Source organism: Psittacula echo (assembly GCF_963264785.1).
Source record: "Psittacula echo genome assembly, chromosome: 3".
NCBI lineage: Eukaryota > Metazoa > Chordata > Aves > Psittaciformes > Psittacidae > Psittacula > Psittacula echo.
The window spans coordinates 18,958,489-18,975,890 of record NC_137736.1 but is presented as its reverse complement, the minus strand read 5'-3'; the positions used below and the strand labels follow the sequence as shown (position 1 = coordinate 18,975,890).

The 17,402-nt window shown below is 45.9% G+C and overlaps 1 protein-coding gene across 1 annotated transcript; it reads right to left on the bottom strand.

Moving 5' to 3' along the window:
* Positions 1-402: 402 nt before the first annotated feature.
* Positions 403-15,437, bottom strand: RCSD1 (RCSD domain containing 1; the record flags this gene model as incomplete). Its single annotated transcript, XM_080613489.1, has 8 exons — positions 403-828; positions 1,689-2,319; positions 3,115-3,318; positions 5,058-5,129; positions 6,463-6,552; positions 8,971-9,078; positions 14,398-14,540; positions 15,419-15,437. 7 exons carry the CDS (start codon positions 15,435-15,437, stop codon positions 1,702-1,704), a joined length of 1,254 nt encoding a protein of 417 aa, XP_080469615.1. The 3' UTR covers positions 403-828; positions 1,689-1,701.
* Between the last annotated feature and the right edge of the window lie 1,965 nt (positions 15,438-17,402).

Genomic DNA, 17,402 nt, shown 5'->3' with positions numbered 1-17,402 from the left:
CTGATGGACAGGCAGGCCTTCTAAATCTGGACTGGAGTCCAGAGCCAGATAAAAAAGTTGCTCTGTTGACCTAAGCAGCACATCACAGCTACACATCAGCACATTTTCTGTGCATCAAATCTGTTGATTACTTTCCACCAGCACTAAAACCACCTCAAAGACGAAGCACACAGAAATACTGCCTAGCATAGCTTTCTGTTTCACAGATCAGCCAGCTCAACCCCACTTCAAAGGGATTTTATGCTTTATGTACAATTTCCTAAGAGTTTTCCCATGTTCAGGGTTCACATTGTCTGCCATACAGCATATATGGAGAAAACATACTTTTTCCTACTGTTAAAACATTACTTACTGAAATTTGAATATCCAAAATATTTCAAAAGAAGCTTCCAAAAAGGCACCATACATGCATGTATCTAACTGATGAACTTCATCTAAGACCAATTCAGGGGAGAAGGAGAAGACATTTTGGAGCAGGATGAAGAAGCAGAGAGACCAGGAGTGGTGGTGGTTGTCAGCTCCAGGACAGCATGTATCAGGTCTTTCACTCCCCAGATATCACCAAGGAATGTCAGACAACACCTCAGTTTTGAGCTCTGAAGCAACTGCAAGCCAGTCTCTTGTTCCAACTGTCCCAAAGTATGATGGTGCAAAGCAGAGAGACAGCGAGCTGCCACTCAGCTCAGGGATGAGTATGGACCTCAGGGGATATCTGTGTTCTGCTCCTCTCCTGCCACTGAAGGTTTTCCACCTTGTAGTTTCCACCTTGATTGAGTTAGATGGCTCCTGTTTGCATGTTAAGTCTTCTGTGCCCTGATTGGGTATGTCCTTTTAAGAGGGAAAAAGAAAGGAAATTACACAAAATAATCATGTATCTAAGTAAATACAGTGCTGGGGTGTGGGGTCTGAGACTTTGGTATTTCTTTGGGGGGTAATTTTGGTAGTTTCTGTGCTAGGATGCAAAGGCAAGATGCAGCCTGAGCACTAGCCTGCTTCCTTCAGTTGCTTCTTGCCAAACCAAGGAGGCATTTGAAGAAGGAACAGGTGTTTGAGGTGGAATGATATATTTCTTCAGGCATCTGTGGCTATATTATCAGTGATTAGAGAATGTGTAAGAACCTACATGCAACAAGATCTACTTGAGCCAGAGGAAATCCTCTTTTATTTCAAGTGGCAGAGGCCCATGTCTGCATGCTTACAGGGCTGATCAGGAAATTAGTACATGTGCAAAGACTTTTTTTGCTAGCAAAGCTAACAAGCTAAACACATATATAGAGAGAATATATATGTATGCATGCATATCTACAATGTGTGCACACATATAAATATGTATATGTAAGGAGGCATATTGAGATAGTACATAGGTGGTTACTGTTGGGGAAAAGTGCTTTTTACTGAAAGCATGTTAAAATTGCTTTCAAACCTGCAACTGAGCAGGGTGCCTGGTGAGCAGAGGCACTGTTTTACTTGATCCAGAGTCAGCTTTGCTGCTTCTCCATACTCTCTGTAACACCACCCAGGAGGGCTGTTTGGGTTTTTTAAATTCCCTGCCTTGCAGCCTCTCCAGGCCTGAGATTTGATACTTTTGAGGTGTGGGGAGCAGCAAAAATGATTGAAAATTGCCATTTTCAATAATAAGCAAAACATTCTGGTATTTTAGGAGCCATCATCATGCTGACCTGTCTTACCTGTGTGTCATGGTTACACTGTAACCTGGTCCTGTGTAGCTGACACTGAAGGCTCACTGGCAGTCTCTAAACCCACCATGTCCAGCAGTGGTTCAGGTGCCAGTGGTGTTTCTTCTGACGTTCTCCATGTGTCTGTGCTCTCACTTGTCTCCTTTGCTTCAGCTTCTTCCTTCTCCTTGTACCCCTTTTCCTGTTCACAGGCACTGTCTTGCTGCTCTTCTTCCTGGGGACCCTCACACACCTTCTCCTCCTTGTTGCCAGAGGGAGGTTGGGGAGAGTTCTCCTCTAGGGTACAATGACACTCTTCCTCCTCCTTTGTATCCCCTGCATTACTCTTGCAAGGAGTCATTTCCTCTGCCTGTTTTTCTCCTTTTTCTTCACCTTTTGATCTGCTGGATCCTCTCCTTGATGGGGGCTTTCCATCAGACCCTGTGTGTTTCTTTTGCTCTTTGCTCCATGTTTCTGCCTCCTCTGTCTTGCCCTTGGGTCCAAATACCTCATCCCCATCTTCCTTGGCACCATTTTCTGGAGAGATGTTGACCCCTAAATCTTCCCCATCTCTGTACTCAGACAGAGATTGTCTGAACTTCCTGGAGGGGGGCCTGCGCTTTATCAATCCCCGTGTCCGCACCTTGGAGGCAGGAAAAGCAGACATTGAAGCAGTCAAAAGAGTACTACTGGAAAGCATGAAAGCACAACAGAGGAAAATAGCAGAAAAACCTTGATTGCTACCCTGGTGGCCTCACTTTCCATGCTCTGCTACTGAGAGGCAGGGAGAAGGCAGCTCCCTGCCAATGAAAGTCTACTTTATAGGACAAGCAGCTCCCTAATATATGCATCCTTTCCTTCTGTAAAGATGGTGACAGAGATCATTGTCCCAATTAATCTTGTGGTTCCTTGTCCAAGTTAGACCCTAACCCCAAGGATGCTGCATTCATTACAAAGATGCTGCTTTGGATATCTCAGTCTTTTCTACTCTTGGCAGTTTGGTGGTTGAGGAAGGAGTCTGCAGTCTAGCTGATGATGGTGAATGCAGGTTACAGGTCCCCATTTAAGTGCTGAGCACTCTGTGGGAACACCTGGTAACTGTGCTCTCCATGGCTCCCTAAACTGTGCCTCAGCCATCCTTGACATGTGCTGCACATGGCACCACCTTCTCACAGCACTCCCTGACCAGGTACCAGCCACACTGTTACTGCTGAGCTGAAGTGACTGGATCCTGCCACTTTCATCACTTTACCAACTGGGCTGGGAAAAGCTGCTGGAGCACAAACCTCTGTATGCAGGTGAGCAGAGACAAGGCTCCACAGAGCTACACTGACAGGCTGTTTCAAACCTGGGACTGAAGGCTACAGCCTCCTCTTCATCCCCAAGCAAAAGCAAGCCTTACCCTTCTGTGATGGAGAAATCCTAGTACATACTGTACCTTGTTATAGAACTGCAGCCGAGTGCCTTCTGGGGGTTGATCAAAGCTGACTGGCATCTCACTCGCTTCACTGGGCTGGGACTGAACCCCGGGGCTGCTGGGCGTCGAGGGAGGGGTGCTGAACGGAGAAACCAGGGCTTTCAGACCAGGACTTTTGGGAGATGCTCCTGGCAGCAGAACAGCTGGAGCAAAAGCCAGAGTGGCCTGCAGAGAAAACATCCCCGTCATGGAGTGAATGACACCAGCGTGTACTGCAATACGGTAACCACACGGAGGAACCCTTGCTCCCGCCACGGGAGCTGCCGCATCTCTCAGCTGTCACAACCCACATACCTTCTGGTTATGGGTCTTTTCTGATGACACTGTCAACAAACAAATTCGGGCAGAGAAATTATGACTGAACTTTTGCCTTTCCCCAGCAGGTCGATCTCAGGACGTCTGTTTTTGTCATTCTGAGGCCTTTTGGGATTTTCCAGTGACCCAGCCAAGCCTGCCGCAGTCTACAGTGGCTGAGGTGGGAAAAAGTCTGAACAAGCAGCCAGCAATCACTTCAAGATTTAAACCACCCCTGTGTGTGCCCAAGCAGACCTCTTATTTTAAGGCCTGGTCTGCAGGTCTTCTGAATGATCTGTGAAGTCATGAGGAGCAAGAAGACCATGGAAAAAGAAGCAAGCTTGTGACTAATTGTGGCAAAACACTTCCTGCTGGTCTGTCACAAAAAAACTCTTGTAGGCAAATGTCCTTGGGTGCAATAAAGGGACAGTGCTATCAATACACTTATGTTGTGTCAGAGCAGCCAGTAGGCACTGAGCTCTGGAGTAACACGCACAACGAAGAGGCAGCTGGCACCAGCAGGGCACTATGTCTACAGGCTATCAAGTGCTGAGCTGCCCTCAGTGCCACCAATCCGGCCCTGTGGAGAGATAAAATAAGGGCAAGAGGTACTAGGTGTGTTTGTGTGTAATGGGGAATCGAGGTGAGGGAAGCACAGAGCTTCTGGGCACGTGCAGGGGAGTGCCAGAGCCTGGAGCACACTCTCTGCTGCTAGGATTTTAGCTGCACCAGCTCCCTGAATGGGTACAGGTGATCCAATTTAATATATAAGGGCAACTCCCATATGAAGACAGGCTGAGAAAGTTGGGGCTGTTCAGCCTGGGAAAGAGAAGCTGTGTGGAGACCTCATAGCAGCCTTTCAATATCTGAAAGGGGCCCACAAGGATGCTGTAGAGGGACTCTTCATCAGGGATTGTAGCGGCAGGACAAGGGATTTGGGTTTAAACTTAAACACGGGAAGTTCAGATTAGATACAAGGAAGAGTATCTTTACTGTGAGGGTGGTGAGGCACTGGAACAGGCTGCTCAAAGAACATTGCCCTGGCAGTCTTCAAGGCCAGGCTGGACAGAGCCTTGGGCGACATGGTCTAGGGTGAGGCGTCCCTGCCCATGGCAGGGGATTGGAACTAGATGATCTTAAGGTGCTTTCCAACCCAAACCATTCTATGATTCTATGGTTTAGACTGCTGCAAAGAGCTGGAAGAAGTCTCAACTAGAGTTTCCTTCACTTTCCTCTCACGAGCTGCATTTAAACTGAGGTGCCTGTCCCTGCTCCCTACCTGAGCTGTGCTACTGCAGTGGCCATACCCAGCCACGTACCCCACAGGTTCAAATGATCCTGACCCACACACTCACCTGCCTGTGGATGTGTTTGAGGATCACCAGACAGTTTCTGATACTGGTTAGCATCGCTAGACCTGCTCTCCTTTCTTGTTTGTGTGCTGTGGAACTGGGCCCTCCTCAGTGAGGCCTCTGTCCTGCTTACCTAGATGTCATCCTTGACTCCTGGATCCCCTTCCCTTGTGGCTGCTCTGCAGGGAAAGCAACTATGACAAATGCCAATCAATTTTTATTTGCTGTGGCAGCCATGTGGGCTCCTCCAGGACCTACCTGCAGCTTTTCAATCATGGGGGAGCTTTTCACCTTGACCTTGGGAACAGGGCAAGCATTTGGAGACTGCCTCTGCAAAACAAAATGAAACATGAAAAAGTCACAGTAAAGTGAGTGCAAAAGAGGAAATACAGTGAAGGTGGAAAACTTGGAAGAGAGAAGCAGAAAGTACTAGTCGGGGAGCAAATGAAGTCTTATATGATGTTTTTATGTAAAAGTTTGCTTTCTTCTTTCCTTACCATGCCCTCCTTTTGTTCTCTGGCCATCCTAGGGTTCTGCATACATGTATCCTTTCTATGGGAGAGAAGGTGATTGTCTACTTTCTGGCTGAAGTACCTGAGTTAGGTGATGTGTAATGGATCTGCTGCTACATGGCCTTCACTAAGGTAGATAACTTGTGACACATTTACCCCGGTATTATTTCAGGACCAGACAGATTAAAATTCTACTTCTTAAAGGATCCAAATTTAACACTGGAAAACATTGTGAACTTTTTATGACAGGAAAGACTTTCTTACTTGACTAACAGAGTTAAAGGGTATCCAATTAGTATGGGCAAGAAAAGCCCAAGTGGCTAGAAAGACAGAGCTGTGAAAGGCTGAAAACAGTTTAAGAATGGGAGAACATTGCTTTGAGAAGGAGAATATAGATTTTTCCAGGTTCAAAGTGAAAGGAAAGAAATGTAAGGTTTTAAAGCTTGTGCTCCTTTGGCATGGAGGCAGCAAGAGCCTGTAGCTGTCAGAACAGAAGGATAAAGAACCCTCCCCTTGTTAAGGGCAGGTGAAAATGTGAAATTTGGTGGGTAGACCTCATACCCTGAAATACAGAAGGACAGAAGTGACTGGAGAGGGCCTAAGTGTAAATTTTAGTGAGTAGCAGACATCTTATGGGGACCTGCTCATTTGGGGGTGCTGTATGGAGGACACCTCAGGACAATGTTCTGTGCGTACTGCTGACTAAATCCCTTTTCAGTCTGTATTAATTATTCCCTTTTTCTGACAAAGGAAAAATCTCAAGAGCACAACTATTCCACCATTATACTCAAATCTCTACAGTTCATCTGAAGGCAATAAACAGCATGGGTGTCCCCTGTGCTAAGCACTGTTTAAATCTAATAAATGTTGGCAGTTCTTGCTTTAAAATGCTTCAAAGGTGGTAACTGGGTGGATCCATCAGTGCTCTAAGAGTAAAAACAAAAGCAGTAGAAATGGGGTGTGTATCCGTGCTATAAGCCTGGAATACAGCGTGGAGCTGACGCTGAGTACGTGTGTGTGAGCAGGGATGCTGCATGATTGATGTCTTTTGCTGCACAGCCTGACCTTTCTGCAACCTTCACGCTCATGTCTCAGAAGAGAAGAGGTGGCTGAGAGGAGAGACCTTGTCCCTCTATTAAACTGGTACTCACTTGCTCATCATTGTCACTTGTCTCAGTTTTGTGGGAATATAATGAAAGGGAGCATGGTGGTTTCCTCCGAGTTGGCTTATGTGGTGGTACCTAAGAGAAGAAAACAACCAACTCAGCAGCAGGGAAATCAGTGGGGTTTTTTTTAAAAGGAAATGAAATTCTGGCACCAAAGGGCACACTCTGTAAGTGACCTGCTTGGATGGTAGGGCTTAGCTTGCCTAAATGCATCATCCAAAGACAGCACAAGACTGCTACGTTTGCTTGTAGTATCTCAAGCCCAATCATAGTACTGGAAAAGTAGTCTCTATCTCCTTCCACAGCATGAACCACGGCACTTCAAGCTTTGTGCAAAGGACAGTATTCTAAGCTGTAGAGGGTGGAGAAGCCTTCCCAGAAGCTTAATCTTCAAAGCATCCTGCTGGAGACCCCCTCACACTGCAACAGCTTGTTATTGTTCTCTTTCTTGTCTTATTACCAGGATTTCCGTTTAAAGAAAGCTGCCTACCTGGATCATGATTTTCCTTTTTTGCATCTGACCTATTTTAGGGGCAAAAAGGGAAATTCTGACTTTTTCAACATGCCCTACAGCCTTATTAGTTTCTTTCTAATGAAGAAGAGCAGCTCACAGAGACAAGTGTTCAGCTGTAACCTTTAGGGTGGCTAAGGAACAGATTCTCCAGGGAGAAGGAACAAGAAAACTTAACGGCAGGGACACCAGTTCATTCTGAATGTCCTCGGGCTTTCAGAGGTACAAGAGTGCTCACAGAGATGCATAGCACAGCACCTATGGAGTTGTTCCTTCATAACTATTGCTCTGGTCTTGAAGCCAAGCTCTATCTATTTTTATGCCAGATTTGTCATTTCCTGCCAAGCTGTTAATACACTTTTAATGTGTTAACAGACAAAATACTCAGATAATATTGTGGATCTTGGATAATATCCACAATCTAATAATACTGTTACCTTCTAACAGGTGGGAATGTGAAAAGTTGAATTATGGCGCTTTGCCCTCTGTAGAGTTGGCTGTCTTGAGATGTCACTTAACTGCTGATGATGCTGCACCCAGCATGGCAATGCTGCATCTCTTAGTGGCTGAGAGCAGCCCTGCCTTTATCGCTTTGTCACATTAGAAAGCAATAATGTCATGTCTTACTGAAACCTCACCATTTTGCAGCCATCAAATGCTGTGCTGTGCCACAGTGAATGTATCAGAGGTTTCCTGGTTGATAGGTTCCCCTTTGCTGGCATGAGTCAAGCAAGGGTTAAAGACCATCCACTCAGCCATTAATCTGAAGCCAGCTTGAGAAAGCCAATGGGGAAGTGACAGATGGCTTGGAGAGAAAAGACAGGAAACTTTGTCCTCCTCTGTCTCTGGAGAAAATTAGTTTCCTGCCACTGTGAGGCCCCTCCACACTGCCTTGGCTTGGGAGTAGCAGAAGTCTGCAGATACAACACAAGAGAGGTCTGGGAACTTGCTGCCTTTTGAAGGGTGAGGCAGTTAAATCCCATACCTTAAAGGCAGGAAATTACTGTAATGGGATGGATGGAGGGGTGCGCTGGAGACTAGAGGGGAAAAAAGTACTTGGGAAGAGACTGGCTATTCCCATCCTGGGGCCTGGCTATGAGAGTGCTACCCTCTGATAGATGGTGGCATGCCAGCACTACAGGGTAGAGGTCATCCAGCCAAGGACAGGGAGGATCCCCTTAGGCGCAGCCTGGGACATGCTGAAATTAGCTGAACAGCAGAAAGAAGCAGTTCAGTTTTAAAGAGGCGCTCACTGACTGAGGAGGGCCACCAGTAAACATATATGCTTCTAAACCAGTGCATAATGATACAGGGGGCTCTCCTAAAATGTCAACCTCCATCCATAAATACTGTGATTTTCCTTTCTTCCTACGAGAGGTATTCTCGTGTTTTGCTTATCTGGTGAAAGACAGCTTGTGAGGTAATGCTTGGCATAGTGGGATTCCAATAAAATGAATTTTCAGTATGATATGAGATAGACAGAGTCTAAAATGTCATTGGGAGGGGATAATGAGGGCAAGTAAACAGCGTTCTTTCTCACACCTGTACAGGAGGAATTACCTAGAAGAAACCTTCTCCTTTTGTAAACAAGGTGCTGGTGACCTGCCACTGGCTTCTACACTGCAGAATCTGTTGTTTGCTTTCTTTTTCAGTGGCTCAGTATTAGCTATTTCATTATTCACTGTCGCACTTTGCCTGCGGAAGCCTGCCCAGATAGTACAGACACTGATGTCTGCTATTGGTAGGTATAGACAGTGTCTAGTTGTCTTGAGGTTTGGCTCTACCAAAATATTCACCCACAAATCAGCAATGCATGGAAGACACTGTCATAGCTTGCATTGCACGAGGAGACAAGTCCTTTGCAAAGATTCAAAATCAAGGTGGATTCATGCTCCAGTCACTGATGCTCTAACTTCTACAGGCAGAGGAAAATGCCTCATTTCCCACTCAAATTACCTGCTGGTGGCTGCAGAGCACCTTACCTGGTTTCCAGTAATACTGGCTGCTTGCTCTTTGAATTTCCCTGCTAGCTGAGCCACTGAGGGTGATGATGACTTGTCCACCTCTGAGTTGGTCTCTGCTGGCCTGTTCTGACAGATTGGGAACAACAAGTTATGAGCAAAGGCTGGGAAAACCAAATGGGCTACAGAGAAGCCTGCATCTGTGTTATAAAGTTCAAGAGTCAGCAGAGAATTAAAGCAGAGTTTCTTACATATGGCATCAATCACCCAGTCTGAGAGCAAGAGGTTTGGAAAGATAGGATATAGGAGCATTTTCAAATATCCCAGAAAACTAGCAATTCAAACAGAATCTTTCAGCCCTAGCTGAAGAGCCTAGGCTCAGTAATTTTCACTGGAAGCAAACTGTTTTCAAGCCTAGTGTCTGTTCCCCATCTTTTCCTTGCAGTGAGCAGATGGAGCAGATCAGTAAAGGACATTCCCATACACCTTCTCAGCCTTCCCATCCCTTTCAATATTTATTGCCCTGATCACCACCACCCTTCCTTTACCAGTGGTTCTCCTGTGAGAAGCCATTCCATATCCTCACAGCATGCCAGCATCTGCTTGGGGATGTCCCTGTGCTGTTCTGCTTTTTTGACAATGAAACACTCAGGTCGGTGTGCATGGGGGGAGGAAATACCAGGGCTGAGAGAAGTTTCCCCTCCCCTGGGTCGACAACAGGCTGAGAAGAATGGAGACTGGATGGTGCAACTCTTTCCACAGCCCTGCTGTCATCCCACATTTACCTTGTTTTCTTTGCTATGTGTGTATCAAGCAATATGAGAAGAAAGGCTTGAAATCAAAGGTGATGAAAAGAAACTTTTGTTCTTCATCTCTAGTATCTGACACCAGGGAAAACCAAACTAAGCAACAATCGTTTTGTTGGAGGCGGAGACCTCAAAACAACAAACCATCAGCAAGGAAGCTCATACCTCCACTTCCTTTACCACCACCATGAATGCATGACCAGCACCACACTTCCCACCCCTCCACCTCAACACTCTTCTGCTTCTCAGTCAGAAAGTTCCCTCAAAGTCCACTGCTAAAGGAATATATTTGTTTCTCCAAAAACTGCAGCAGAGCCCTTTCCACTTCATACTGCTCTGCCTGGGAGGGGCCTGCTGTCTCATTAGCACAACCACTCCTTCAGCATAGCTGGACATGAAATACCAATCTGGCCCATGTATGGACCATAGCCTTTGGGTCACCACACTACAGGGGCTGAAGAAATAGTTGTGGAAACTTGAATAATTCTAAAGAAGGAATCTCTTTAGACCCCTAGTTTCTAGACTAAAAGCAAATCAAGGAGGTTACAGTAAGGATCTTGGAGCATTCTCTAGTCTGAAAAACCTGGTAGAGAGCAGCATGGCTAAGGCCTGTTTGCACTGTGGAAAAGGGCCTTTCCCTCTCTCAGAGAGGTGAATAAATGGTCCTTATAAATGCTGTCTTCTTTCTCCTAGGTGTGTAAGCTCCAGTAGGTGTCTGCCATTCCCTGTTTGCAGGATCCTGACTACATCTCCCCCCAATAAACTTCCCCTACACCTCAAACCAGCTTTCTTGCATCCAGCCATAAATGCCACATCAACTGTCTCCTCTGAGGGAACTTCTAGCACCTTCCCTCCCCATCTTTTCAGCCTTCATTAGAGTAACTACAGCCAAGGGCAGTGTCAGATAAGGGGAGTGAAAGAAGCAGTGAGGTAAGCAGGGCAGAAGGGCAAACTGCTGCACCTGAAAAGTGATGGCTAGATAAATGGGGAGGGAGAGTAGTTCCCAGCTGTAAGCTGTTTTTTCATGAAGGGAGGGCAGGCTGGAAAGCAGAGGAAATGAATGACCCTGGGAAAGGGAGGATGGACTGGGGATGGCTCAGCATACCAGCTTCTAGGATACCTGAGCATGGCACAACCTGAACAGAGGACTCAGTTGAGGCTGAGGAGCTGCAGATGCTCAGCGTCTGGTGGACGGGCTACCTCTCTCATAGTCTCTTTTATTCAGCTCTTTCATAGCCCTTTGTCTTTAGCCAGAAAAGACATAGCACTTCCTCTTGGCCTATCTGACCTCTTGTTTTGGGGTGGTTGTGTTTTCGCTTTGAGTTACAGTCTGAGAACACAGCTCCCTTTCTTTGGATCTGATCAAAGCTGTGAGGCTGGAATGATTCCATGCGTTTCTTGTTTTCCTGGTAGCAGGCACTGACTGTACGTGGCTCCCACCAGTGTGAAGCTTGCTGGCTGGGTGCAGGAAGCAGTGAACATGCCATTCTAAGATTAGCTCACAGGCTATGTCTTCCTCAAACTGCCAGCTGCAGGCTCTCCAATTACACCACGCATTTTGCAACAGGAAAAGTCCTTTCTCAGATCCTTTCTGGCAATTACACTTCTGCCAAGAATCCAGCTTTTTCTACAGCTTCGGTTGTGTGCGGTTTTTGTCCCAGCTGGTGTGCCAGGTTCTATGCCTTCTAGTCAAGGGAAAGTGCCATACTGGGACACTTGGATGGAAAAAGTTTCCTTCCTTGCACTGCAAGGAGAACACCATGCCTCTGTCTTCCAGGAGCTGGATGGCAGTCTGCCTCGCGCTGGAAGGGAGGTGGGAAGCCTCATTTTCTCACTCTTACCCCAGAGCATGTATCAGCAGCCCTCAGCCTCATCCACGCCTAAGACGTGCATCTGCTCCTTTCATCCCAGAGCTTAGGGCTGGGTCTCTCCTGCCCCACAATAGTAATGTAACCTCTCCCATTCCTGGTCATTTTTTCCATCTAAGGGATGATGATAAGGAGCTCTGCTCTTTTTTTTTGTCAAAAGAAGGTGAAATTACTCAGATGTGAATTCTGTGCTCTTTGCAGCTAACTGCTGATTCTTCCTGTTTTCCTAAGAGAAATGTGCATGGGCTAAACCCAGTGAGCTAAGGTTAAAGATTTATTCCATCAGTAATTTGTTGACTGCTACTCTGAGGCCTTTTACTGTTCCATAAAAATAAGTGTCTAAGCACTGCGTATTCTGAAAAATAGTCAGAGACTTAAAACACTAAATGAATTGTACCATTAATGTAAGCATGGCACTATCTGCAAAAGAGGAAGTGCAACTAGCAAGTTCTCTGTACAGGGTTTCACTTTCCTCTTCCAAATAAGTTTATAAAATTGAGTAAATTTGAAAATTATTTTCAAGCCCATGTTTCTTCATCTGCTCTTAAAACTGAACCTGGCCCCTTTGACAGCACTGGAGAGGAAAGTCCTGCCTTTATTTGTGGGTTAGGTACAATCATGGCAATTCAAGGTTTCACACCAAAGCCTCTCCTTCCTTATGCTTCGGAATCCTTGCCTCTGTTGTGAAAGCAAAACTGACACCAATTCCTGATTTTGCAGATTCAGAAGCCTAAAGGGGGACACTATTTTTAGCACAGATCCTTGCTTCTCTCACAGGCTCCCTGGTGGAAACACCACTACGTCCCCATAGAAATGTCCCACATGCTGTATCTTTTCAAGGCAGCTGGGAGTGGAGATGCTCAGTACTCAAGGTAGTGAGCGGAGATGCCTGGATGCTGTAGCACAGTCAGCTCTGGTAGCACAGTCTGAACTTGGCAGTTTAATGTGCCAGAAAATGCAAGGGTAGAAAGGCTGCCTGATGTGGGAGGGATCCCTCAGTACAACAGTGTCCTTACCTGGCTCAGTGACATTTGCCAATTCTCCTGCTAGAGCCCATGGATCCACTGTGGGCACCAGGTGAGAGAAAGTGTATATTAGAGGCCCACAGAAAAAAGGTCAAGAGACTGAAGAGTTTCTCTGTGCATACCCCTTGGGTATTCACAAACAGCTTTTCTTAAAGATCATGATTTGAGCTACAGGTGGGGAGTGTCACTACAGTGAGTTTTTTATGAAATCAGAATTGCAGAGAATTTTCACTCCTGTAGAAAACTGGAAAGCCAGAGGTGGCTTTGGTAGTGAATTGAAATGACTTGCTGATACTGGTGCAAAACTGGTCCCAACAGCCTTCAGCTAGCAGTTTTGGTCATGACTTAACCCCAGTTTTGTCACTGTCCATAATATGCTACTGGAAATACTAGTCTGAAAGGGTACCAGTGGGATTCAGAAGCAGACAGTGAAAGATTTGTGCACCTGGTTTGACTGATGAAAAGAGCAAAGGTTTATTAGCTGCCAAACAGTGGAGTGTTTTGGCTTAAGCAGTACTTAAATGCCAGCTGAATAACAGCAGTGATTTGTACTGCCCTACTCTCCTTCCCTCCCTTATGAGTCCTCTGACTTGTCTGCTTTTGCAGGAAATATTCTAATATTTTGGCCAAATGGAGCACCTTTAATCTGAAATGCAAGTCCTCCCCACATCACCTTGCAAGGCTGGAGTATTCAGCAGCTATGAAATCAGTGATGGTTACACAATTTTGATACTGGTCCTGTGCACTTCACACACTAATTCTCATGAAACTGCATCTAGATGTGCACTGAGGCCACTCCCTCAGCTTCACATCTCTCCCTTGCTTCTAAAGAGCCCCACAGTAAGGATTCCCTGAAGCCATTCTCACACCAGTTCATCGTGCCAGCCGCTTTCCCATACCCTATGCGCACACAAGCTCTGCAAAGCTCCACTGTGACTCCCATAGGGATTTTTCATTGCTGCGCATACAATCTACCCCAGTGAAAGCAAATCTGGCAAAAATAATGACAAATACAGTGTGTCAGAGTCAGACACAATAAGGCATCAGAAGTTCAGGGCTAGTGTCATGATTAGAGAAACAGAATCCAGAAATAGTGATCCTCAGCACCGAGCTCTCAACACCATGCTATGAGAAGGCAGTTGTCAGTATGCTAAATGAAAACAAGAGAGGGTCAGTGTTTTTGGGGTGCAGCTTCATAAGGTCCTGGTTTTGCCAGAAAGACAGCTTATGTTTCCAACTACTCTTTCTCCCTTGACCTTTTGTTTCCCCCTTCCCCCCTCCCTTGCAGCAGTGTGAATTTGTGGGGCTTGTGCTGTACACCGGATCACTGAAATGATCTGGGCTAAAAATACGTCCCTTAAGTCTTTACAAGGTTATTTTTAACTCAGATCATTTCAGCAATTGAGTTCACAGTAGAGCCTGACAAGCACTTACACTGCCATAGCAGGAGGGAATGTAAGTTTGGTGGCAGCAGCCTGCAGTTCAGGGGGAGGACTTCCCTTTAACCATCCCAGACAGAGCCTGAGGAAACTGCATCCTGATATATCCTCCTGTCCAGAGGGCTGAGAACAGCAGAAAAATCATATATTGCATGCCTGCTGGTAAAGGCTTTTTTGGCCTGTGGCACTGGTATTTCACCCTGCAATCTGTTGCCTCCTGCCTGAGACACTGCTGAGCACCTTGCCACGCTGGCAGCTGAGTGAATCGGAATAAATTTCTGTTACACATCCACAAAAGACCCACAAATACTGTGTCAGAGATCTCCAGAAGCCCCACTTCGAAGAGCAGCAGCCACATGTGTGGTGGGGGAGCAGGTTTTCCCCGCTGCATGGCAAAGGCGAAGCTCTCCACCTGAAGGACCTCCTCAGCTAAGGAAAGGATGAGGGATGCATCTGCAGGGAGGAAACCAGAATCATACTAGAGTCAGACTAGAGTCACAGAATCATAGAATGGTTTGGGTTGGAATGGACCTTAAAGCTCATCTAGTTCCAGCCCTTTTCCATGGGCAGGGACGCCTTCCACTAGACCAGAGCCCCATCCAGCCTGGCCTTGAACACTTCTCCCCTCTTCCCTGCCTTGCTCAACCCTATGAAAGCAAAGGACATATTGTCTGCACAAAGCCTTCCCAGAAACAACACCTACCTTTCTCATTTTTCAGTAAGGTAGATGCAGGATTTGAGGAGTCAGACAGTCATAAGCCTTACCTGTATGGGAAAGCTTATCTGTATCGGGTAACTCTCAGCTCACGTTGGGAGAAATACAGCCTTAATCTGACAGAGATGCCTGTTTTTCAGCAATCAGTCTCAAACTTCTCAAGTACCTGTTTCTGACACAGAAAGCAGCATTTTGGGAATGAAGCATTAAGCTCTAGCAGGGAATGTGCCTCCTTTCAGGGTTCCCCAGGGACAGGAGTGGGGTGACTGTCTCCTTCCCCTGCCGTGAGGTGCTGCAGCTTCTCTCCTGAAAAGTCTTCCCTGCAGAGATGGGGTTTGATGAACTGGAGATGTCTGTCTTACAGAATAAGCACAAGAGAAGTGATGACAGTACTTGCTCCTCCCATACTGCCCCACAGATTTGAGGTAACCATTCCCATAAGCAAGAGCTAATCCTTTCTCCCTGCCCCATCTGTCTTATTTAACCATTGAGGCCAACTGGAGGCAAAGGGCCACTGAATATTCATGTGATGTCTGATCTATGGTATAGTTCTGGTTTGTCTGGAAAGGACATGAACTTATGCTCTGGAGAATACATCATGAATGCATCTCATTACCAGCCAAGCACACCTGCATGTCAGACCAGCCTTACTTTTTTTTTATTTTACTTTTTGGAGTGGATCCCTAGGTGTGGGTCTTAGCTTTAAAGCAGAACAGATAAATTTAGGTTCACCTGGGCAAATCTGGTACTTTTTTTGTCATTGTTCAATGGTAGGAAATAGGTAACTGAATTTTCATTTTCAGCCTCTCCTTACAGGCACTAGTTATTTTGGCTCTCACATTTCATAAAAGAAGATAAGATTAGATGGGCAGCTCATAAGGAACTCTTCTTTATACGAACTGAAAAAAAGCTCAAGAATAGTTTTTAATAGGATTGGACCCAAGTTACTAATAGAAAATTCTCTCTAATATGTAGTTTTTAGTTTCACTCAAAGCTGTCTCTCTGCATCTGCCATTTAGATGAATCTGAGTTTGCACCTTCCAGACAACATAACCTGAGCCGATTAGTGTATCAGTGTCCATGTGAGTACATCAATAGCATCAGGATCATGCTCAAAAGGGAACATTGTTTGGAATGGGAAAGGAGAAGTAAGTTATCAGGGTAGGTTTAAAATAAACTCCCTCAAAGGAGCAAACTGAAAGGCAAAGAGGGTGGGAAAATACCTGAATTCCAGCATGAGAATCTGGGCAGCAAAACTCAGAAGAGGCTGCTACCACAGTCTGAGCCTGCTCATTCTCCTTGTCACCCACCAAATCATCAATGCAGGCTGAGCACAGACTGCCCAGGAAGCATGTGGGCTCACAAAAAAAAATCTGGCTTTGGCCAATTCGTTTAATTCCCTAGACAGGAATCTCACAATGCTTGTTCCAAATGGAGCTCAGCAGCACGCTGGTCCCCTGGCTCAAGAAGCAACACATCCCAAGATGTCAGCCCTGAGTAAACAAACCTTTTCTTGTCACACTGACTCCTCTCCATCCCAGCGAAGCATCCTTCTTCTCATCTCTCTCTCCTTACCCTTCTTACCCTCACAAATCATTCTCACTGGAGGACTTCTAACTCTGTTTCAGGAGGGATTTATGTGGTTTATTTTTTCACTTGGCATCTTATCTGGCAATGAAGCTGCTCCTTGTCTGGTTGTGGTAAATTTTAATTATTGGCAGAAGCCCCAGCTAGAAGTGGCAGCAGCTGTGGTTCTGTGATACCTTGTAGGCAGTCCTGTCCATCATTGTGTCAGCGTAGCCGACCACACCCTGGGATACAAAGCCAAGACTCCTACCTGCATTTCCTACCACTTGTGATAGAGCAGGAGTGATAATTACGGTGCTGTGCTCCACCAGAGCAAAAGCTACTGTGGGAAACACTTGCAGACCTTCCTCTGGTGGGGCTAGCTCTGCAAACTTTGTGTATCACAGTTACTTGCCAGGAGAGGACAAGACCAGGATACCTTGCAGATCTTTAAGGTGTATCGTAAATCCTAGAAAAGAAACAATATTTTTCTACTTCTGTTTCCTCCATTTCTCATCCCAGATGAGAATTTTGTGATCTTTAGGAATGGCAGTGTGCAGAGTCCTCATCCTTTTCCTCCGAGATGTCATCAGATGGCTGGGTAAAGAGGAATAATCAGCCTCAAACTGCCATGGGTGCCCCTGTACCAGAACATAGCAGTGAAACACAACAGAAAGACAAGCAAAGAAAGTAAGATTTCCATTTCAAAGATTCAAAGAGAATTCTGGGTCTGAAATCAGGACATACAATCTGTCTGTGAAAGAGTATAAGGGTATATTGAGGTGCATAATGATGATCCCAACACACTGCAAAATACTTGGCTGTCTTTTGCCAGGACTGGCATTGTAAAGGTCATGCAAACAGGTTTCTAGTTTGACTTGCAACAAAAGGAATTAGTGTTAAGCCTCTGTCTGTCTCACATGAGAGCATGCACAACTGTGCAGAACCATTGCCTTTCCAAGACAAAGCTTTTTCTATGTTGAGGTCAAGCCAGTGCAGAGTGGCTGATACCACATGCAACAGATTCAATCTTC